The sequence below is a fragment of the Micromys minutus genome (genome assembly GCF_963924665.1).
Source record: "Micromys minutus genome assembly, chromosome: 30".
In the NCBI taxonomy this organism is placed as follows: domain Eukaryota; kingdom Metazoa; phylum Chordata; class Mammalia; order Rodentia; family Muridae; genus Micromys; species Micromys minutus.
The window spans coordinates 3,705,180-3,728,351 of NC_137965.1; the positions used below are offsets into that span (position 1 = coordinate 3,705,180).

General features: G+C 41.9%; 1 protein-coding gene across 1 annotated transcript in view; it reads left to right on the forward strand.

Annotated features, from left to right (window-relative positions):
- Positions 1–19,455, forward strand: part of HECA (hdc homolog, cell cycle regulator) — a 43,751-nt gene extending 24,296 nt beyond the window's left edge. Inside the window, exons 2-4 of the mRNA XM_080941988.1 lie at positions 6,823–7,863; positions 13,662–13,816; positions 16,217–19,455. Of these exons, the coding sequence (XP_080798114.1) occupies positions 6,823–7,863; positions 13,662–13,816; positions 16,217–16,381 (1,361 nt within the window). The 3' untranslated portion in view covers positions 16,382–19,455. The remainder of the gene's footprint in view (positions 1–6,822; positions 7,864–13,661; positions 13,817–16,216) is intronic.
- The last annotated feature ends 3,717 nt before the right edge of the window (positions 19,456–23,172 follow it).

Here is a 23,172-nt window from a genome sequence, read left to right on the forward strand (position 1 = left end):
AATATTGGCAAAGATTTGAAAACCCAACCTGTTTTCTCATGAACAGAAAGGCTTTAAAATTGGAGTGCAGTCGTGTAAAATGACAGACTTTAAAAGCTGTCCAAAAAGCTCCCTGCAGATATCCATGTCTACATGCACACATTTGCACATATAACTATTTTTATGGTGCGATGCAATTTAGAGAGCTGGCCCTGCTTTTCCTTCAGAAGAATGCTAGCACTGCATTTGCATGCTAGACTACCACATAGTTTTCTGATACCCTTAAGCTCTAAATCGGAGCAAGAGAGAAAAACTGCAGATTTATTGTCTAGGACAGTGTGATCCTATTATACACATCTAACAGTACAAATTTCAAATAGGATAATATTAACAAAAGATTTACATTATATGCATAATTTTAGCAGATATATTCCTCCAAATTATGCAACGAACCACTTTATATTTCCAAACTAGCCGATCACTAAATTATAAATATGCTTTGTAACTAAATGCTTTGTAAAGTGGTCCTACTTTGTGTAGAACTACTAACTTTTGGCATCATGCTTCTGTGAGTCCTTAAGAACAGGACACCTTCAAGGATCTGGGTGACGCTGTGATATTTTGATGTTCTCTGTTCTAATTTAAAATTCTATAACCTTCAAAGTATTTGGGTGAATCAATACTAGTGTGAAAAACAATGAAAATCAGTAACTTCGGAGGAGAAATGAGATAGGATAAAAGATACTGACATGTCACATTGTTAATTTATGTAAACGAGATGGAGAAATAAAGCTGATACAATTCACAGGACACCCACTAAATTAACACACAGTACAATGACTGCTTATTTATGTGTTCTGAACATGTTTATCCTATACATGAGTCACACACTCAAGATGACTTGTTTTTTTGTTTGTTTTGTTTTTTGGTTGGGGCAGGTCTTCAGGACCAATGTTATATATAAAATTCAATTTTGTGTTCTATGAATCCCTGTCACCCAAGTTTGGAATAAAAGGGCTTAGGTTGGAGAAGATATAAAGTGCTTATTTTTCTGACATTGAGGGCATCTTTAAGAATTCAAAATAAGTCAGTTAGTGAAATGTATACCATCCAGCTTTGTTTATTATAGAGAAAAATACATCACTACCTTTTTGTAGTGTAAAACACACACACACACACACACACACACACACACACACACGAGAAGTCATGATTCACAAGGAGTGAGGTTGAGAGTATTGCAGACAAGATAGTGGTAGCATTTAATGTGGTGCTTGAAGGTACTGTAAAGAGATGGTGTGAGTTGGGATCAGGTTCATCTCTCTTGCCTAGGAGTCTACGAAAGGGATTTGAGGCTAAGAGAAAGCTGAGAGGGACCACCTGAGAAAGAAGAGGGTGTGTCTTTGTGTGCACTGGAAAAGGAGAAGTAAGAAAGGGTTAATGCACACTGTTTGAACTGCTACCTTCCCCGTGTGTCCTGTGTGTCTCTGCAGAAGGTTGGTCACCTCTTTCCACACCGATGGACTTTTTAGCAATAATTGCTTCAAGTTAAATGAACAGGTGTTAAGCTTTGTTTGAACCACTTCAATAACTTTTCCTACTCATAGTTACCCTTGGCCAAGGCCTGAACACTAATGAATTGAGAGCTACACAGGCCGACTTTCCTGTCTGACGTTGGTTGTTCAGAAATTCTGAAATTAATACTTGGTGTCCTGCGTACAGAAGGCTGGGTGCATAGTTGCTGTTTGAGGAAGTGAGGTGACAAGGAAAGGCTGGTATATCTGTTCTCCCCTTCCCACCCCTGTCCATCAGACTTCAGCTACTCCAGAATGTTACATCTGCTCGGCCCAATCCTTCCCTCAACAAAACATTTACCATATACCTACTACGTTTTCCTAGTTACAGGTTTACAAGGTTAGTTAAGACTTTGTCTCCACTACAGACTCCAGAGGTCTAGAAAGCCTTTATATGTTCAGATGATCTTTCTTCCTGACCCAGCCCCACCTAACTCTCAATATGGGTAGGATACTTGAAATTGTTTTAAGGGGGATGGGGAAGAACTCAGTTTTACAGTTGAAATCCTGAAAACAGAGGAGTAAATGCCTACTCTTCATTGTTTTAAATTTTAAATTTTTATTTTTTGAGAATTCATACATGAATACTGTATCATTTTTACCCCTGCCTCCCTCCAACTCCTGTGTAGCCCCTACTTCCTCTCAAGTTCATGACTACCCTCTTTAATTATTGTTACATCTGTGTGTATGTGTATATACATATATACACAGCTGCTGAGTCCATTTAGTGTTGCTCCTGTGTACATGTATTTAGGGCTTAGTTAAATCTGTCAGGAGGCTTGTGCCTAAAGAGGACTGATTCTCTCCTAGCAGCCACTGATTACCAACAATCCTTCCTTCAAAGGTAGTGCTTTGTGAGCTTTTCCTCAGCAATATTGGTGTGTTAGCTAGTATTGTCATTATATAGGTTTTGTTTTAATGACCACATTAAGAGTTCATAGGTACAGCCTCCCTGTCAAGAATAGAAGACGCTGTCTTGCAGCATGATCCTGGTCCATTGGCTCATGTGCACCTTATTCTCCATGGTGCTCCCAACCCTTAGATGTAGGAGTCATGTTGTAGAAGTATTGGTTTGGTATGAACTGTTCTTTGCATTTGCAGTTTATCAGACCCTTTAAAAAGTTGTTATGCCTGAAGTAGATTCAGTGCATAGGATGAAGGGCTTGGAGAGAGATGGCGGATTGCTAAGTAACCTTAGCCCTGTTACTGTGTTGTAGAGACTTGAAACTTCCGGGTTCTGTCCAGAATAGGCAAAATTGCATAAGAAAAAATGTGCATATTTTCTTTTGAGTAAGGAGAAATGGAAGAAGCTGGATACTTGAGGATAAACATGTGAAAACCAGTCCTGGAATGTTTATATACATGCTTTTGGTGCATATATCTGGAGGGGCAGGATAGTAGTGATTGTAAGGTAGTGTGTGGTACATTTGTATCCATGTTTGTATGTATGCCCCCGAGTGCATGTTTGTTGACACTTTATTTTTTAAGGTAATATTCCACTAAAGGTGGGACTGACTGGCTAGATTGCCTAGCAGACTATCTACCTCCGCACTCCAATACTTGCAGATGAGGACACTGCACCTGGCTTTATGATGGAGCTGGGGATTCAGAGTCATGCACATAGTCTCATAGCTGAACTGTTTCCTTAGCTCTATAGACATTCTTCTTAACATCCTGACTGTGTACAAGGAGAATTCAGTATCACTTGTGAGATTATTATGGTGTAATGTTCCAGGAGATGGTTGGGATGCATGCTTTTACTGAATGTAGAGTTTTTCTTCTTTACTAAAGGTTTTTAGATATGTCTGGTTAGTTCATTCCATCATATCATTGTGGGACTGCTATTCTCTTAAGAATTAGGGTTTTAGGTGGCACACACATTTAAACTCATCATCTGCAAAGGCAGGCTGATCTCTTGAATTTAAGGCCCGCTTTGGTCCATGTAGTCAGTTCAGGACAGCCAGGGCTACACAAGAAACAGCAACACAACAGAAGAGGGTTCACAATTGATTCATGGTAGATACGATTTGGAATCTGTTAGTGCTTTTTTCTTAGAGTCACAGATCTGTTTCTAGATGTTTAGGTTAGAAGTGGAGTGTGGCATCACTCACGTAATCTCTAAGCACCTACTGTATAGTGTGTCCAAAACAGAAGAGGAGATACAGTGGGGCATCGGTTTGCATTTAGTTGGAGAGCTAGTCACAGGTGTAATGTTATGGTGGTAGTTGAAAGCAATGCACAGCATAAAGGAACTGTGAGGTTATAAAGGCTGCTGCATCTGAGATGAGCAGGCAGGTATGTTTATCTTCACAGGTGATGAATGGCTCAGAATTAGCACATGCACTCCATCTTTCGGTTTTTTTAAAAAGATTTATTAATATATTTTATGTGAGTACACTGTCACTGTCTTCAGACACACCAGAAGAGGACATCAGATCCCATTACAGATGGCTGTGAGCCACCATGTGGTTGCTGGGAATTGAACTCGGGACCTCTGGAAGAGCAGTCAGTGCTCTAACCACTGAGCCGTCTCTCCAGCCCTCACTCCATCTTTCTTACTCATCTCTGTTGCCTGTCCACTGTGTTCAGGGGAAGGAGAGACTGCAGGAGAGAACAGGGCATAAACAGAGTTCCCTGTGCTGTTCCCAGTGTGCTCTTCCCTTTAGAATTTCTAACCATTCTATTGCCTAATCTCCTGCCTTCCTCCCATTCTCACTCTGGGGTTAGGGGTGTGTCACAGAGTGAGGTGTCTGCTGCATGTTACTCAGTATTTAGCAGGCTCTTGACTTTGTATTTGTTTTTGCAGCCTAGCTACAAGGCCACATTACAGAGGACTGGCAAGGTGGAGTGCTGACCTATATTTGTCAGCTTTTCATTGCTGTAATGAAATACCTGAGGGGAGTACTTATGAAGAGCTTATTTATTAACTCATAGGTTTGAAGGTTCCAGGGCATGGTGTGTGCATGGGTCCAGTTCTGTGCGGGTTCTGTATGGTTGTAGTACAGGAACAGGTCATCAGTCCGCCAGGTTACTAGGATTACATCTCAGAAGTAGTCCTAACTAGCTGAAGACAAAAGCAAGAAAGAGAGGAACCCAGTGATCATGCTCCCTCTCCAAGAGACTTAGAGTGTCGTCCCAAAGGCACAGTTCCTGTTAGGCTCCATCTGGTAAAGATCCACATCCTCACATTGCCGCAATGGGACCAGCATGTGAATATATGGGGAGTACCCAACTGTGTCCACAGTGTGGCATGGCCTTTCCACATAGACACCCGGAGGCAGAAAGCAGGTGAGCCTTGCTATGATGAGTGTTGGTGTTAAAGGCACAGGAGGTGTGGGCAGAGCTATGGCCTTCTTATGTTTTCCTTCCATGTATCTGTATTAGAGCTCTTAATACAGTTTGCTGATTCGCCCAGCTTCAAGGGTCTGTTAGACAGGAGTTGCTTTATACTCAGATTTAAGTATATCTGCTGCTTTTTGGAAATGATCTAAATAGAATTTATTAGTTTACCTCGGTCTTTTTTTTTTTTTTTTTTTTTTTAAAGGCGAATGGACTTAAGGATTTACATTATGAATATTGTGAATGAAGAGATCAGTAGCCACCTTTAGTTAATTTTGGGTTCACTTTATCATCATCATCATCATCACTACTACTACATTTTCAAGATAAGCTATTTAAAGCTGTCCCTCTGAACAATGGGAGATTAAAGCAACTGAACTTGAACTGACTAACATTTTCAAGGGCATAGACTAAGAGATTGTAGTTAGTATGGATCTTTGTACACCTTTTTCAGTGTGCTTTATTATATATATCTGGGTCTTTTCCATCTAGGATGGCAGCTCTTCCTTCTGCTTTTGTCCTGTCTGGGTTTTACATGACAGTGTCTCAGTGTACCCTTTCCAGCTCCTGATTGTAAGGGGCCTGGGTTAGTGGGCTAGTAGGTGTGTGAAGGCAGTCTTTGAAGTAGTAGGCAGGAGGACCTAAGGGTTAATAGGTGTCACACGCTTTCTGTTCTGAGCACTGTGGGTATATGCATGAACCTTTTATCATTAGCAACTAAGCTATTTCTATCTGCATTTTCCACAGAAGAAACTGACCAGGAAGTAACTTGTCCAACGATACTAGTTTGTAAATCTGTGGATCACGGCTCCTTTGGGGTTGAATAACCCTTTCACAGGGGTCATTTAAGACTAGCAGAAAACATATATTTAAGTTACAATTCATAATAGTAGCAAAACTACAGTTATGAAGTAGCAATGAAAATAATTTTGTGGTGGTTGTTGTGGGGGGTTACCATTTCATGAAGAACTGGGTTAAAGGGTTGAAGAATTATGAAGGTTGAACACTGTAAATGGCACTGGTATTCGGGCATTCTGATGGCAGAATTAATGCTGTGAGTTACTCTTCTGTACAGAATGGGCTTTGTACAACTGAGGACTAAGGATTTGGACTCCGGGGAGGCAGACGGCGGACCCACATAGGGCTCTTGCCGAGGCCCTGGCATCGTACTCTAGTGTCTCTATCACAGGCCTTATTTACATTTTAAACACATTCTCAGCTCAGGTACTGGATTAATGTTGAGAAGCTCTAAGAATCTGGTACCCCTCAGTCTCCATGCACACATTTACCTTCTCAGAAATGGGCCTGCTTTGAGCTGTTGTATTCTCTTCAATCATGGGAGTCTGCTTAGCTGTTTGGACCCTGTGTGGGTGACACTGTAAGACTTCAGCAATGTCTCTTTGTTGCTTTCTCTCTGGATGCTTTAAGAGAATGATTGTTTCCTTTCTCAACTGGAGTTCTGTGTAGGCCAACAGTCTGACCAGACATCCTGCACTCAGTATCTTGTGACTCTAGAAGAGTTGAGATGAGGCTGGTCGACTCAATGCCATCTGCTATTCAGGACAGATGCTGTCTAAAACCCCTGGTGATAAAGCATTTTGAGGGTCCTTTTGAAGATGCCACCAAAACTGGTTGGTGTAGTAGCCTCGTATTAACCCCTAGTTGCTTTGCAGTGACTCATTTTTACAGGAACTCCGGTACTGTCTGTTGTCACTCCCACATCTTAAGAAAGCTATAAGGCCGGACACACAGTTGAACTATGGAGGATTTGGACTTCTTGAAACTTACCAGTATGTTTTTCAGCAAATAATTAATGACCAGAAGAAAATGATGTTTCTAAATCTGCCTAGTGTTCCAGGGAAGGTGTAAGTTGCAGTAACGCCCCTGGAGTCCTTCGTCCTTGTCTGAATGTCCCTCTTTACTCTTTCAGAAGCTCCTTGTGCCACACCCCTGATGTGCAGCTTTGGGAGGCCGGTGGACCTGGACAAGGACGACTACCAGAAGGTGGTGTGCAACAGCGAGCAGTGCCCCTGCAGCCCCTGGATGCACTTGCAGTGCTTCTACGAGTGGGAGAGCAGCATCCTGGTGCAGTTCAACTGCATCGGCAGGGCGCGCAGCTGGAACGAGAAGCAGTGCCGCCAGAACATGTGGACCAAGAAGGGCTATGACCTGGCTTTCCGCTTCTGCTCCTGCCGCTGTGGGCAGGGCCACCTAAAAAAGGACACAGACTGGTATCAGGTAAAGCGGATGCAAGATGAGAAAAAGAAGAAGTCTGGGTCAGAGAAGAACACAGCAAGGCCTCCAGGGGAGGCTGGGGAGGAGGCAAAAAAATGCAGGCCCCTGAACAAACCCCAGAAAGGCCTGAACCATGACCTTCCTCGGCGGCATTCCATGGACAGGCAGAACTCCCAGGAAAAGACAGTCAGCTCTGCAGCCTATGGGGCCCGCTCCCCTTGTGGCTCCCCTGGCCAGTCCCCACCCACTGGCTACTCTATCCTCTCCCCAGCCCACTTCAGTGGTCCCCGGTCCTCCAGGTACCTTGGGGAATTCTTAAAGAATGCCATTCATCTTGAGCCTCACAAAAAGGCCATGCCAGGAGGCCACATGTTCAGAAATGCCCACTTTGATTACAGTTCGGCTGGTCTGTCTGTGCACAGGGCAGGACATTTTGACACCCCTGTACAGTTCCTGCGGCGACTGGACCTCTCTGAACTTCTCGCTCACATCCCCAGGCATAAGCTAAACACTTTCCATGTCCGGATGGAAGACGATGCCCAAGTAGGCCAAGGCGAAGAGCTTCGCAAGTTCATTCTTGCGGCCCTCAGTGCCAGCCACAGAAACGCTGTAAACTGTGCTTTGTGCCACCGGGCACTCCCCGTGTTTGAACAGTTTCCTCTGGTGGATGGAACTCTGTTCTTGAGCCCCTCAAGACATGACGAGATTGAATACGATGTCCCTTGTCACCTTCAAGGTATAGGTGTTGATTCACCTTGCCTGGTTTCTGTTTGTTAAAACCCAAAAAGCAAACACGATGGAACTACGTTTTTACTTTGCTGTAACTGATATGTTTTTATTCTAGCCAGGGACTAACCAGGTAACATGAGCACTCAGCTTCTCCCAGTGGCTGGTAGATTTTGTACTCTGATCTCGCTGTACTAGGTACAATTTTATGTCCTTGTTCTGTGCTAATTTGATGAAAGGATAGCTAACGTTTAGCTTTTCATAACTGGATAAAAATTTAGAGAAGGAATTATATTTTTCTCTTTGCTGTGAAATAGTTTGAAACCTTTAATGTGCCCAGCAGGCTGTGATCCTTGTAAATGGGGATAGGAGGAAACAAGAGGGCCACTATGACTTCAGATTAGTTGAATTAATTTTAAAATTGTGAAAGATGAGAACATTGATAGCTTCAAAAGGAAAATGAGGGATGATTGAAGCCCAGGCATGCCCTTGGGTGGGGGACAGTAGTGGTCAGGTTCTACATATGACAAAGACTTGGGCACATTTTAGCCATAACTTAAATAGCAAGGAGTTGGGCAGTACAGATGTGAAATTAAAATTACTGAATTTCCAAAGAAGAGATGTGTGTATATAATAGTTCATAACTTACCAGTATGCATGTATATAGTAGTTCATAACTTACCAGTATGCATGTATATAATAGTTCATAACTTACCCGTGTGCATGTATATAATAGTTCATAACTTACCCGTGTGCATGTATATAATAGTTCATAACTTATCCGTGTGCATGTATATAATAGTTCATAACTTACCCGTGTGCATGTATATAATAGTTCATAACTTACCAGTATGCATGTATATAGTAGTTCATAACTTACCAGTATGCATGTATATAATAGTTCATAACTTACCCGTGTGCATGTATATAATAGTTCATAACTTACCTGTGTGCATGTATATAATAGTTCATAACTTATCCGTGTGCATGTATATAATAGTTCATAACTTACCCGTGTGCATGTATATAATAGTTCATAACTTACCAGTATGCATGTATATAGTAGTTCATAACTTACCAGTATGCATGTATATAATAGTTCATAACTTACCCGTGTGCATGTATATAATAGTTCATAACTTATCCGTGTGCATGTATATAATAGTTCATAACTTACCCGTGTGCATGTATGTAATAGTTCATAACTTACCCGTGTGCATGTATATAATAGTTTATAACTTACCCGTGTGCATGTATGTAATAGTTCATAACTTACCCGTGTGCATGTATGTAATAGTTCATAACTTACCCGTGTGTATGTATGTAATAGTTCATAGCTCACTCCTGTGCTTCAGTGTCAGATGAAAGTAACCCCTGTCCTCTTCCACTATACTCTGCTGCTTCCACCCCAGAGCAAACACATTGACTGCTAAGTGATTCTTCCAGGATTTTCACAGCAGGAGTCTGAATACAGTTATCTTAATTTTCCAGTTTTAGGTACTATATCTTTAGATAAGACTGGCCTGTAACATGTAAGATGGATGACTACGTATCTCTCTCCCTTAGTGTTTCTGCTGCATGTTAATGGTGTTGAATATACATACATACATACATCTTTTCCATGATAGGAACAGTCTTGAAAGGATACTTTTTAAAATTAGAATTCATTTCTTCCACTGCCATGCATTTTATTTTGTTTGGTTTTGGAGGTGAAGATTCTCTCTGTAGCCCAGGCTTAGTGCAGAGTCACGGTCCTGTGAAGACTTATTGTTGAAAACTAGTTGTTGGTTTAGTGTCTGAAGGTGCAAGTGCCTGAGAGTGCTGTATTTATTTTTGTTTTAACTTTGGGCACCTGCTCTCCTCTAGCTTTGTAAACCACTTGCATTTCTACACACTTAGCATGTTTTGAATTTTTTCTTCTGTAAACATCTCTTCTGAAGGCTTTCCTCTCCGTGCTCTGTTCTGCCCTACTGGGCTTGAAGGAAAACCTTTCTTATTTCTCATGCTTTAAGTTTCGTCTTCTAACCCATATTTTCCTTTCCTTATTTTTTTCTCAGACACCCTCAGAAGCTGAGACGTTGGAAGTTTGAGAATGCCTTCATTCTTTCTCAACACTTGATAGTTACCTAGCTGGGCCATATAGTCATGTAAATTACAAATGTTTACCTTTGGAAACTTAAAAAGTGTTTCTTCACTATCTCCTATTTTACCTTGTTACTTAAAGATTTATTTATGTATTTCACGTATATGAGTACACTGTCACTGTCTTCAGACACACCAGAAGAGGGCATCGGATCCCATTACAGATGGTTGTGAGTCACCGTGTGGTTGCTGGGAATTGAACTCAACCTCTGGAAGAGCAGTCAGTGCTCTAACCACTGAGCCATCTCTGCAGCCCACCTTGTTACTGTCTTGAAGTCTGATACTCTTGCCCCCCCCCCCCATCCTCTTTAAAGGATTCAACTTTTCCCTTGCTGTTTCTACTGTTCTGAAATCCTACCATACTGTGGTTTCTGAACTCCTCCACTGTGGGCTGTCATGGATTATTGAGAATGTAAACTTAGATCCTCACTTTGGGAAACTTTGCTTTTGTATTACTACTTTGATAAGTTGCTCCCTTTCACTTGCTGGAACTCCTGGTATTGTACCTCTTAGTTTGACATTTCTGACCCCCTTTTAATGGGAGAGAAAATCCTGTGTTTACTTGTTATGTGGTAAGCTCTGTTAAACCTTCTGGAAAGGAAACATTTTCTTAGATTTCTCTTCTAGTATGTTGAATTTATGGAACCCTTTGTTCGCTTTTTTTTTTGAGACGCTCACTATGTTCCAGGCCGGATATTCCTAGCTCTGCCTCCCGAATGCTGGGATTGAAAGCATGTGCCACCAAAAGAACAAGAAACATTCTTGTTTCTCAGATGTGATTTCTTACCTCTCAGAGTAAGAAAAAGGTTGCACTTATGGGGTAGTCTTGTTTGGGTGTCCTGTGTGATTCTCTGGAGTCCTTCAGCTTTTGTTGTAAGATGGGACTCCCCAAAACCTAGTGGCCTCAAGGGTTCCATGGGTTGGCTAGGATGGCTTCTCACCCGATGGGTGATGGACAGCTTGGCTTCTGGTACTCTAGATGGAACAGGTTCTCTGTTACCTGTGTCCTCCTTCATCGTCCATAGGTTCGTTTGAGAGTTCCTTTTTAAAGTCGTGCTTCTAATTGAAACACGGTTGTAAATGTTTATGTTATGTGATGATACGATTGGGGGCTGAAGACACCGCTCACTTCACATTTACAATCTGTGCTGAGAGCATTTGCCCATTATCTTGTTTTGTCATATCTGCATGAAGGTAAGAAACTAGTGTTTGTAGATAGTGGATATCTGCAGGAGACGTAAGGAAAATTACAGATTTAGAAAGCCTTTGGCTGTGAAAATGAAGGGTCTAGTTTAGTTCAATTTGATTCCAAACCATAGAAACATTATTTTTACAGGCTGGAGTAGACAAGGTTGGGGAAAATGCCCGATTTTATGGGAAAGAAGATGAGGTCATTTGTGTATGTTTAGGTAACTTTCTGTGAAGGTGTCTAGCAAGCACTGTTAGAAAGAAGCATTTCTGGTAAACGTGGGTATCATTTTAACATTGGCTAAATCGAGGAAATGAAGAGAGAAGAGGAAGCAGTGTGGTAGCTCAAGACTAAATCCCTGAGGTGTTGATCAGACAGAGGATGGAGAAAGGCAAAACTTAAGAGAGGCCTGGACTACTTGTATGCTTGCACACACACTTGTATATAAGTATACACAGATAATGATTGTTGTCTGTACAGAGGTACCAAGAACTAACTGCTGGTTTTAGAATCTATGCTCAAGACATTTAATGGATACTAGAAAAGTCACCAGTACCACAAACAAGGCATTAGTCATGGGTCAGTGTTTCTACTGCTGAACCTCAGAAGTCTGGGTAATCTTATTTATAGTAAGCTCTTATACCAACCACATTCCAACAGGATGGCCACATTCTAGGCCATGGGATTCCACAGATCCCAGTTGATTATATGTTGTGGAGCTGTTTACTGTGCTCATTGGATTGTTACTCCCTTACTCTGCCCCTGTACCCTTCTGGCCTTCCCCAGCTTTGTCTCCAGACCCTGCTCTCTGATTCTGAAATGGTTTTATTTGTTCTTTCAAGTAACACTGGTCTAGTTAAGAGGGACGCAATGGCCATATGTGATTGTGCTATTAAGATGATGCTTACAGAATCTTTTCTGTGGCCCAGAACTCTCTTTATAGGAGTAGTAATGGAAAACAGTTCCTGAAACTAAGTTTTGGCTCAGGTTTCCCAAGAGCTTGTTTGCCTGTAAGTTAAGGGTCGAGATAGACATGAATCAAGTCTCACTTTGGCTCATTTTCTTGGTAAGTGTTCACAAGCTGCCTAGGCTCTGTAAGCATCTGTCCCTCCAGTTTGGAGTGGGAGTAACAGTCGTGAGCCCTTGGGAGTGTTGCAGCGAGAGCACAAGGCACACCCTGCAAATGCACGGTAAATGTTGCTGTCTTCATCGTCACAGACGTTGTTACCAGCATCTTCTGTGGCAGTGTTAACTTCCACTAGCAGCCCAGATGTGTCATTGAGCACTGTATTGAGTAGGGCTAAGGAGGAGAGCGGAAATAGTGTGCTAGTGGCTCATGGATACTTAAGTTGACTTTTGGATATGGTCCCAGGGACTCATGAGACCTTGTTTTCAGTGTTTTAGAACATAGGTGGGTGGTATTGCAAGGAGCTCTTCCAGTCTTCCTGGTTTTGGCAGAGACCCCACCCCACAGTTTATAGTGCTCTTGGCTGTTCCAATGCTCCGTGGAGTCACTCAGCACACAGAGCTTTTCATGCTGTGGACATTGTGCGGGATACCGTATTGACATGGATGAATGAGGTGTGGCTTCTGCTCCCAAGGAAGAAGCGGGTCATGTAAGCAAATACAATGAAAATGTTCCCTCCAAGACATTCAGGTGTCTTTGCAGTAGAAAAGGAAGAGAGAGCTGGTGCTTGCAAGTGAATAGTAAAAACCCTTAGTCTGAGTTAGATAGCAGCACACTCCGAGTAAGGAGCCACCATACAGTGTTCTAGAGTGCTCCCTGTTCTCAGCACTGTTGCTCTTACATATTGTCTAGGAAGGTCCTAGACATGCTTACTAATTATTTGAGCCCTTACCCTTTCATATATTTGGATGACCTCGTTCCTATATAAATATTAAGTCCTAGATAAACATTGAAGGAATGAGGTTGTGACTTTTAAAAGCTCAGTAAATAATATGTTGAATTTCTAATGTATCATAAGTAATACATCGTTCTAATTCCTAAATTAGCTGTGGTGAAAGCTGAGCAGTTTTGGGACTGAGGACTGTCAACATAGTAATTGTGGCTTTTGTAAAGTTCTGGCTGTCAGTACCAAGACAGTTTTGGATGAAGTTTGTGGTCCCAGCTCATCAGAACGATGTTGTTGGTTCATGTTATTACACTGTATGTCTCACATAGCCTCAGGGGAATCTTCCTGATTACAGTTTGCTTATAAGCATGTGGCTTTGTTGTTTGGATCTGGATGAACAAACAATATGATCCTAACAGGACAACTAAAGGGATGCTCTGTCTGTCTGTCTGTCTGTCTGCTCACTCACCCATCCATCCATCCATCCATCCATCCATCCATCCATCCATCCATCCATCCATCTAAAATATTTACTCGAATAATAAAATGATTGCTTTTTGTTGATGATGAAGGCTTCTTCTCATTTCGGCCCTAGCCATCCTCACTCTTGTGTTCTGTGTGCAGGGAGACTCATGCACCTGTACGCAGTGTGTGTGGACTGCCTGGAAGGGGTTCACAAGATCATCTGCATCAAGTGCAAGTCACGATGGGATGGCAGCTGGCACCAGCTGGGTACCATGTACACCTACGACATCCTGGCTGCCTCTCCCTGCTGTCAGGTTGGTATCAACCGAAGTGAGGGTGCAGTAGATAACTTGGAGGGTTTGTCACCAAGTAAAAGGCTGCCTTGTGCCCCTTGCTTCCATTTGAGATGGCAGGAAAGTTCTCTGCAGAGTATCTGCAGGTGGTTAGGTGGCCTGGGGGTCACATTTCTGTGTATGGTTTTTGTTTTGTTTGATTGTAATTTTTTCATGTGGTGAGAATTATTTGTACTACAACTTTGTAACAAAAGGTTTTAATTTTCACTGAAAAGGAATTTTTTTTTCTAGAATAGAAAAAAATTCTTGCGTAAGAAAACGATTACTACTTTCTGTGAGATGTTTGCAAAACCCTAGCATCTCCTACTTAGGTGGCGTTGACCAGAAAGCTTTACAATTCCTAAAAGGCTAGAAGCAGCAGTGTTCTTTTTTGACTTGTAGAATTATCTGAAATGTAGCTGTCCAAAGGAAAGGAGGAGGTGCTGACACAGAATCCCATTAAGTAAGAAATAAAAGCCAAAAAGATAAAAATCCTGAGTAATACCTGAATTTATCATTATTTCACGTGCTTGAGGAAGAACTTGTTACATAATTCCCTGGTGGGTGATTCTGAGTAGCAGAGACATTTTCTACTGACAGTGTGTTAACCCATATTCTTTACAAATAATGAGTATTACGCTTTGTCACACAGGAGTTTGTACCATTGTAATTTGATTTTAAAACATACTCTTCTAGTATCAGTGTGGTTAGTAGATGACCTCCTTCTGTTGTGTTCAAAGGCGGGCAGACAGGCATTCCCCTCTTTTGCCCATTTGGGTATTTGTAGAAGAGAAACCTGCTTGCGAGTGAGGTGGACAGACGCCTTCTTATGTCGTTTGGCTTTGGATAAGTTTGGATAAGATTGACTAGTTTTCTGTTCTTGTGGTGTTCTGACTACATTTCCAGATTCAAGATTAGCCTTGAATGAGTTACCGTCTTCCAGGTACTCACTGTCATGCCTATGGTTGACACTGTGTCTTAGTGTCCATTCCTAAGATGAGAGAAACCTAGGAAGTGGTGGTACCTTTTCTGGGTACATCTATGATGTAGCAGGAGGGCTAGCGGGAACGTGAACGAAGGTTTGGGCCACATTGAAATTCATGGCTCTTTGGCATTGCACGGACCTTGCAGAACTCCTTCAGCTCTGAATGGATACTTACAACAGATGACTCAAGTCTTTGAAAGTTTCTCCAGGTTACATAAATCGTGTCACAGCTGTGACTAAAACACATGATTCCTAGTCTGGTGCCCTTTCTGCTTGTTGAATGGCCATGGCGTTCCCGTCTCTTCAGAGAGAAACAGTGGCATCCTGCCCACCAGCCCCTTAGTCTACTCTGTATGTTCATTCGTTAAGCTGATAGATGCCAAGATTTTATTTTCTGGCCCTCGACTGAAACAGAAAACTTGTTTGATTACTTGTTGTTGTTAAGTAATTGAAAATATTCGCTGTGAAGATACAGGTTGTAGACAGTTTTCAAGTATCCAGAAAAGTCTTCAAATAGGTCTGAGCCAACAATAAGCAGTAATTGGTTATCAGAAAGGAACAACAGGTTAAGGGAACTTTATCAAGACTCAGAGGGATGAAGTAGTTAAAAGGGAGTTCATAGGTTACAGAAAGAGCGTGTGTAGGTGACGTGTGCACTTTGAAGCACATTTAGTTTAAATCCCAGCTGTTCTGCTTTCTGTTTTCTTGGGCTTTACTATTTATCACTGAGTGCTGCTTTCATCATCTCAAATACAGATTATGCTCCTTCACAAGAAAGCCTTGGGGGCAAATTTGTTAGTACATTTTTAGGAAGGATCTAAATTGAGACTGCTCTGTGATAGCTGCAGATCTATTTCCCAAGTGCTCCAGTATCGGGCTGTTAGAGGCACAGGCCAGGTGACGATGTCATGTGCTAGTGAGTTCCAGAGTCTCAAGACACGTGGCACTGCCGGATCGCCCATTTGTTTTGATATTTTAGAGAAATATTTTACATCAAAGAAAACTGTTATAGAGACAAATGAAAGTGTCTGGGATCTTTGAAAGAAACCTGACTCTTTAGAAAATTTTTTTATGTAGATTTAGGTGCAGGGAGCCATTTCAGCCACTTGCTTAAAATCCAAGGGGTAAGTGATTGCTGTTAGGTAGTCTGTTGATGTACAGGTAGTACCGTTTAGACTTTTCTCATTTATAGGCATCTCATATTAAGAGAGAAACTGGGAGACTGTAATCTTTAGAAGGATGGTGAATGCCAGGATATGCATCTTAGATGTGCATACCTTGATTCTGCTAATTATGGAGACGTTTTGCTGAGTCAGTCCCCAGTATTTTGATTAGGTGGTTTTTGACTAATACTGTGTGTCCAGTGGTGTTGTGACTTATGATGTCTGTTTCCCCAGGCCCGTCTGAATTGCAAGCATTGTGGCAAGCCTGTGATCGACGTACGGATCGGGATGCAGTACTTCTCTGAGTACAGCAATGTCCAGCAGTGTCCCCACTGTGGGAACCTGGACTACCATTTCGTGAAGCCATTCTCCTCCTTCAAAGTTCTCGAAGCCTATTGATGGAAGCTTTGCTTTAGTAATAACTATTTTATTGATATTATTACTTTACTACATATCTTTTATAGGGGAACATTCTGTGACATTAATTTCTTTTCTAATTTGAAGCAGAGTTTACTTTGTATATTTGTGCCACTAATATGAGGGCTGCCCCTTGCCCTTTCTTGATTCCCAAATGTCAGTGTGTGGGTAAGACTGGAGGCCACATGGGAAATTGTGCAGATTTTGGTAGGTTTTGGTCTCTCATGCAGAATATCTGGTGGGAGTTCTAAGGTAGTAGGAAGAATGGGTGCCATTTAGGGGTGGGAATCTGTGGCTAAACTAGAGGTGTGAGAGGAGCTGGGAGGGAGCTTTTACTGACGTGTTAGCTTTCTTGAGACTCACTGTTAGTTCTCTGGGCCTTGGGAAAAATTAATGACAAGTGAATGTGTGTCTGCGCCTGGACAGCCAGTACTGTTAGGAGTGGACTCTGTTCTGCAGCACAGTAGAGCTGACTGCTCTTTCCTTGACTATGTGTATAATCTAACAGTTTTCATTCTGGAAATAGTATCCAAATTATATGACACTTGAAAGCTGTTGCTGTGTGGGTGAGCTGACGCTAACAGGTCCTGGGAAGTGAATTTGGAAATGATGCACCCTGAATCAGGCGGGCAGAAAGACAGAACTCAGCTGTCTGAATTGTATCTCCAGAGTTGGTCAGAAACTCTACAGAAAATCTGTCCACTCTGTGGTCCTGATGGGCATCATTTACAGGTCGCATCGCTAAGGTGCTGCCTGGGATGCAGATCTCCCAGGCAACCTCTGAGCCAGCCGCGCCACACTTCCTTTTCAGTCTCTAGTGCCACATAGTCAGAACTGATCTGAAGAAGGAGGGGAAATTTGTTAGAGTGATTAAGAATAGTTTTTATTCTTTCAAAAATATGTTCAGTTTTGGAAGCAGTAATTCAAAAGAGCATATCTGAAAATAAATCATCCTAAAGATTCCCATGATCCCTAACTGTTGATTTAAAAAAAAAAAAAAGTCACATGAAGAAAACCAAGTATTCCAAAACCAGCCTCTGTTCAGTAGAATGTGGAAATATGCTGAAAACATGTCCTGTACAATTAGAATTAGAGAATTGCTTCTTATGAAGGAATTTGGTAATTTCAAGTATGGTACAGAAGTATATATTAAAACAATACTAAAAACAATTATTTTATGCCTAGGCAAATTTGGGGTTCATGTAAATACTTTATACCACTTTCTTGGTTTATGCCCCCGACACTCGGGGTATTTCTCTTAACAATTGTCTAAGCATTATTGCTGATGAGTTTTAATTTCTATTGCTTGGTGATTTGTTAGAAACAGTAGCATTAAGGAACCCATTTACCAACTAGAACGCTTCATCTTTGGATGAATATTCTTCATCAGTTGGTTTGTTACTTCAAGTTTGATCTGAAGTTTCATGTCTGCAAAATATTGCTTAGGACAAGCAAAAATCATTACTGGTCAGATGGTGTTTAATGCAATTACATGAGGTCTATATGACATAATACTTGCAAATTTGTCTCTGCACAAAACTGTAGTTATGAATTATCTGTTCCCCTATGAGTCTATTGTACATCCAAGTTTAACATTTTAGTAAGTTTCTATTCAGATTCATATTGTCTTGATGTTTCTGATTTTTTAAAATAATAAAATACTTGTGATGCTGTTCTCTAACCTGTTGACATTTCTAGTAAAATTTTACTGTATTGTTCCAAAGTCAATGTACTCATTATACCCAGTGAGTTCTTTAGATTAAAAGACGCTGTGGAGCTGTAACTCACATTCTGTTCTTGCTCCTTAGATAGCTTTTTCCCCTAAAATGAAAAAGTTTCATTTCAAATGAATTACACTTACACTCGATGCTATGTTGATGGTAAAGCGAGGGCTATAAATGCCTATAGTCTTCTAAAGAGAAGCGTGAGCCCCACACTCCAGTACTGTCTCCTTTTAGTGCATTGATTTCACTTTTGACTAGAAGGGAAAATTTGTCTGATTGGAAAGTGAAATACAATTAAGCATACAATACTTGCTATAAAGGTAAATTTTACTTTGGAAATTTGCTGACCGTAATGTTTTCACCAGTCTTTGCCTGAACACCTTGATTAGAATTGGCCTGTGTTAAGAGGATCATCATCCCTGTTATAGTTGGGACAGTAAAGGGTATCAGCCACCTAGGAGACCTAACTTGTTTCTGATTAACTTGTTGAGTAACTCATCGTTTTCAGACTGACTAATAACTTAAAGTGATTTTATCTACTTTGACATTTTTAGTCATTTATTTTTAAAGTGTCCCACACTCTGAGCAAGAGGAACTGCCTCAGTGTTGAGAGCTGCTCGTTTCTGACCACACTTTCTTCAGGCCTTCTGGGCTCTGCTCTCTCTGACCGCTGACCACATGGGAAGCACTTACAAAGGGGTTTCTGCAACATCCTCTCATTTCCAGTTTTTGTAAAAGGGGTTCATTTTTCTAAGTAAAAGAAATTTTCATACCTTTTTGGGAAAAATTAACTCATGAAGAAAGAATATTATATGTTGAAATGCTAAAACCTAACAGACTGAGTCCTAACTTGCTAGACTACCAAGACGACCTTTCTGAGTTCTTCATGGAGTCTTCAATGCCTGCGCTGACTGTGCAGTCTGCTTTGTGCCTGTTTTCTAACCTGTTTGATTTTCCGTTCAAATCCTTGAAGCAGTTGTTGAGTATAGTTGGGAGGTTGGGGAAGAGGTGAGGAGAAAGCACTTTTCTTTAGGGTGTGGTTCCCATGACAGGATGCTGCCTAACCTAGTTCATCTTCATACCGTGTTAACTTTTTATTTTCCAGATAATTGAAAGAGAATATAATGAATGGACACAATAAAAACCAGTTCAAATATGTTGTTATAATGTTTTCTTGTCAGGATGTCTTGGATTGCACTTTGGTTGAGGGAAGCCAATGTAAATACTTAAAGAATGTTGATAAAATTGAAGCACTTGGGTGATGGGATCATGTGTGATGTTAGAGGGTCTCTGTATGTGAAAGGTGTGCGTTAAGAATAATAAAACTTTAGAAACAAATACTGAACTTTAATCTGTTACTACATTTTGTTGGAATTCTTTGAGAAATGGGTTGTTTGGTAAGGAAAGATGATAGAGAAGCAGGGATATTCTGAGTTAAAAAATATTTTTTAGGAAACCATTCCAAAGATACTACTGTGGCCAATCAGAACTAAAATTCCAGGCTAGCAAGATGGCTCGGCAGGTCCGGGTACTTGTTATCCAGTTTGATTCCCAGAACCCACATGGTGGGAAGGAGAGACACAACTCCAAAAAGTCCTCTGACCAAAGCAGGAGGGCTCTGGTGCATGCACATATATGATAGATACATGTAAGAAAAGAGGGGAGAGGACCTACAGTTACAAATACTTCATTGCTTACACACGTGTCTCGAATAAGCTGCTTTTGCAGCAAAATAATAAATTAAAAGAGTGTGGACTTGAAACACCCCGTTCCCAGTTAGACATTGTCTTAGTTACTGTTTTATTGCTGTGAAGAGACACCACCCCCCATCACCTCTGAGAAGGGAGAGGTACCCCCACACACACCTTGTGTGTCAACCAACCTGACCCCTGTCAGCAGGACTAGCTAGGCACATCCTACCCCACTGGGGTCAGACAAGGCAGCCCAGTTAGGGGAACAGGATTTACATGCATGCAGGCAGCAGAGTCTGGGACACTCCCTGCTTCAGTTGTTGGGGACCTACATGAAAATCAAGCTACATATGTGTGGGTAGCCTAAAGACCACCTCTTGGTAAGTCCCACCTCTCAGTGTCTGACACATTGATTTGGGGTGATGTATTTGCACAGAGCAATCATATCTGAAAACATTCCACAGGTAGTTTTTAGTGGGGAGGAAAGGGGGAAAAACTTGAAATAATTTTACCTATTTTTTTTCAAGCATTGATTTGTTGACATCTCTTCCCATTGGTTACTGCTTGGGGAAACCTGGACAAAAGATGGCATTTTAACAATCTACTCTAAGAAACTCCCACTTTATTCACATCGGGATCTTTGAGCCAGTTTTGAATTTATATTTGTCAAGCTTTCAGATTTGATACCATTGGGCAGCTGATACCCAGTCTGGGCAAGGTTTTGCTTTTGTAACTTTCAAAGCAGTTTTTATATTTTATGTTCCATTTTCAGTTTCTCGTGATCTTGTTGGATGGAGATGTGATATCTCAGTTCGAGGGTCAACTGTATATGAGTTTCTTACAACCTTATGAAAAAAAAAAACAACAACTGGTCACACATTCAACCAACATCTCTTAGGCTTTGGGGCCTGTATCAGTGGTTTATTTTCGGTTGCTGTGATCAAACACCATGACTGAAAGAACTTAAGAAAGAAAGCTTATTTTTTGTTTATGGCTCCAGAGACCTAACGGGAAGGGTGTGGCATATTAATGGGGGCATTTTGGTATACAGACAGGAAGCAAAGAGCGATTAGGAGGCAGGATAGGGGCACAGACCCTCAAAGTCTGTCCTCTGCAGTCATGCCCGTCCACTGTGGTAGCTACATCACTTAAAGGTTTCATAGCTTGACCAAATAGTGCCACCAGCTGGGAACCAGTTGTTCCAATACATGTGCTGTAGGGGCTGTTTCTCAGTCAAGCCACCACAGGGTAATTAGTAACTGCAACTGGGGTAGTGATCCGTATTGTACGTCTTGTTCATCACATTAACTAGTCCAGTTGTTCTGAAGCTCTGGATGTTAAAGCACATTCGTTAGGAAAATAAGGCCATAGACTAGTGTTTCCTTGATGGCTCAGAACCCCATGGTTCTAAAAGGAGTAATTTAGGAAGGAGTGCCTTTTCTCTCTCCGCAGGGTTCAGAGAGTTTTTCTTTGTTTTTTTGATATAAACTGAAAGATGATTTTGGCTTTGTCACCCACTAAACACAAGACACCATTTCCGAATTGCACAGGGATCCGAAAAGGAATTCAAATAGCCGAAGCTTCCACCTGACTCTTCCTTCCTTTTGCTGGAAAAAGGTGACTTGTACCTTCTGGCTTTTAGCTATGTTCTGCAGGGATTGATGGAAGCTTCCTTCCAAATGTAAGGTCCGCAGAACCGTTTCTTACACTTCTCCAGTCAAAGAGAGGGTCCTCTGTGGGTAACATTCCACAGCAGAGGTTAAGGGTTAATGAAGGCCATGTCGTTTTTATGTTCTGGGTAATACTGAAGGTCTCCAGTTTAATACTGCAAAGGTGTCTTCAAATGCTTGACCCAGACTGTCTCATTCAACAGGAAGTCATTGTTCATGAACCGAAGAGTCTTGGGTTGAGGAAACCCAGCGATGCTAGTAAGCATGTGCATACTGGGCTTGCACCAGGTTCTGGGCTCAATAACAAGTTCTGTCCAGTGCAAGATGGAGACAGACTCTTTCTCTGGCATCCTCTGTATGCAAAAACTTTTATCTGGGGGTAAACCAGGGCTATATATGGACGATGGAGAGTGAGAAGGGGTGTTTAGGGTAAGTGAAAATCATTGGTTAGAGTTTAAAGTTCTGTGAATGCCTCATTTGTATGGAGAGGCATTCCAGGAAATCCAGGTACTTGCTGGGTTGATTATTATTGGGGAGTGGGGGTACCAAGGACTGTCTTCCCCAGATAGAGGATGTGGGGAGGGGAGTCAGAATCCTCTATCAAGGTAAGAGAAGAGGGAAGTCCTGCTAGTAAAGGGAGTCCCTCAGATGAGCTAGCTGGTCATGGTAGACTTTAATTGCCAGGGGTTCTCCACATCTATAGGCATGTCCTTTTTAAGTTTAGGAAATTTTCTTCTATGATTTTTATTAAAAATACTTTCTGGATGTTTGAGCTGGGATTGGATTCTTCTATCTTTATTATTATGTTTAGTCTTTTTTTTTTAAAATTATTTATATTCTGGTCACTGTTCTTCCTCAGCCCCCCACCCCCATAGTTCCTCATCCCATTCCTTCTCCCCCTTGCCTCTGAGAAGGTGTTCTTCCCTTCCACCAGGCCTCTCCTCTCCTTAGGGTCTCAAGTCTCTTTAGGAATAAGCACATCTCCCACTGAGGCCAGGAAGACCTCTGTCACATGTGCCAGGGGCCTTAGACTGGTCTGTGTATGCTCCTGGTTGCTGTGGCTCAGTGTCTGAGAGCTCCCCGGGTCCGGGTTAGTTGAGTCTGCTGGTCTTCCTATGGGGTCATTCTCCCTTTCAGCTTCTTCAACCCTTCCTCTAATTCAACCTGAGAGGATTCCAACTTCAGTCCAATGGTATCTGCCTTTGTCTCAGTCAGCTCAGTAGGGCCTCTCAGAGGGCAGCCATGCCAGGCTCCTGTGTGTGAGCAGCACACCATAGCATGAGTAGTAGTGTTGGGTCTTGGTGCACCCCTACCCCATGAGATGGATCTCAGGTTGGGAGGTTCTCTCACTGCCTTTCCTTCAGTCTCTTCTCCATCTTTGTCCCTGCAGTTCTTTTTAGACAAACGATTCTGGGTCAGAAATTTTGACTGTGAGTTAAAAACCCTGTCCCTCCACTTAAGGCCCTGTCTATCTACTGGAGGAACTCTTTGAGTTCCCTCTCACCAGTGTTGGGCATTTTAGCTAGGGTTACCCCCATGAGTCCTCAGAGTCTCTCACATCCTGGGTCTCTGGTTCTTTCTAGAGGGTCTCCCCACTTCCCCTGCCCCAGGCTGCTTATTTTCATTCATTCTCTTGTTTTCTGGGTTTCTCTCCTGCCCCCCTACTGCCATGTCTGATCCTGTTCCTC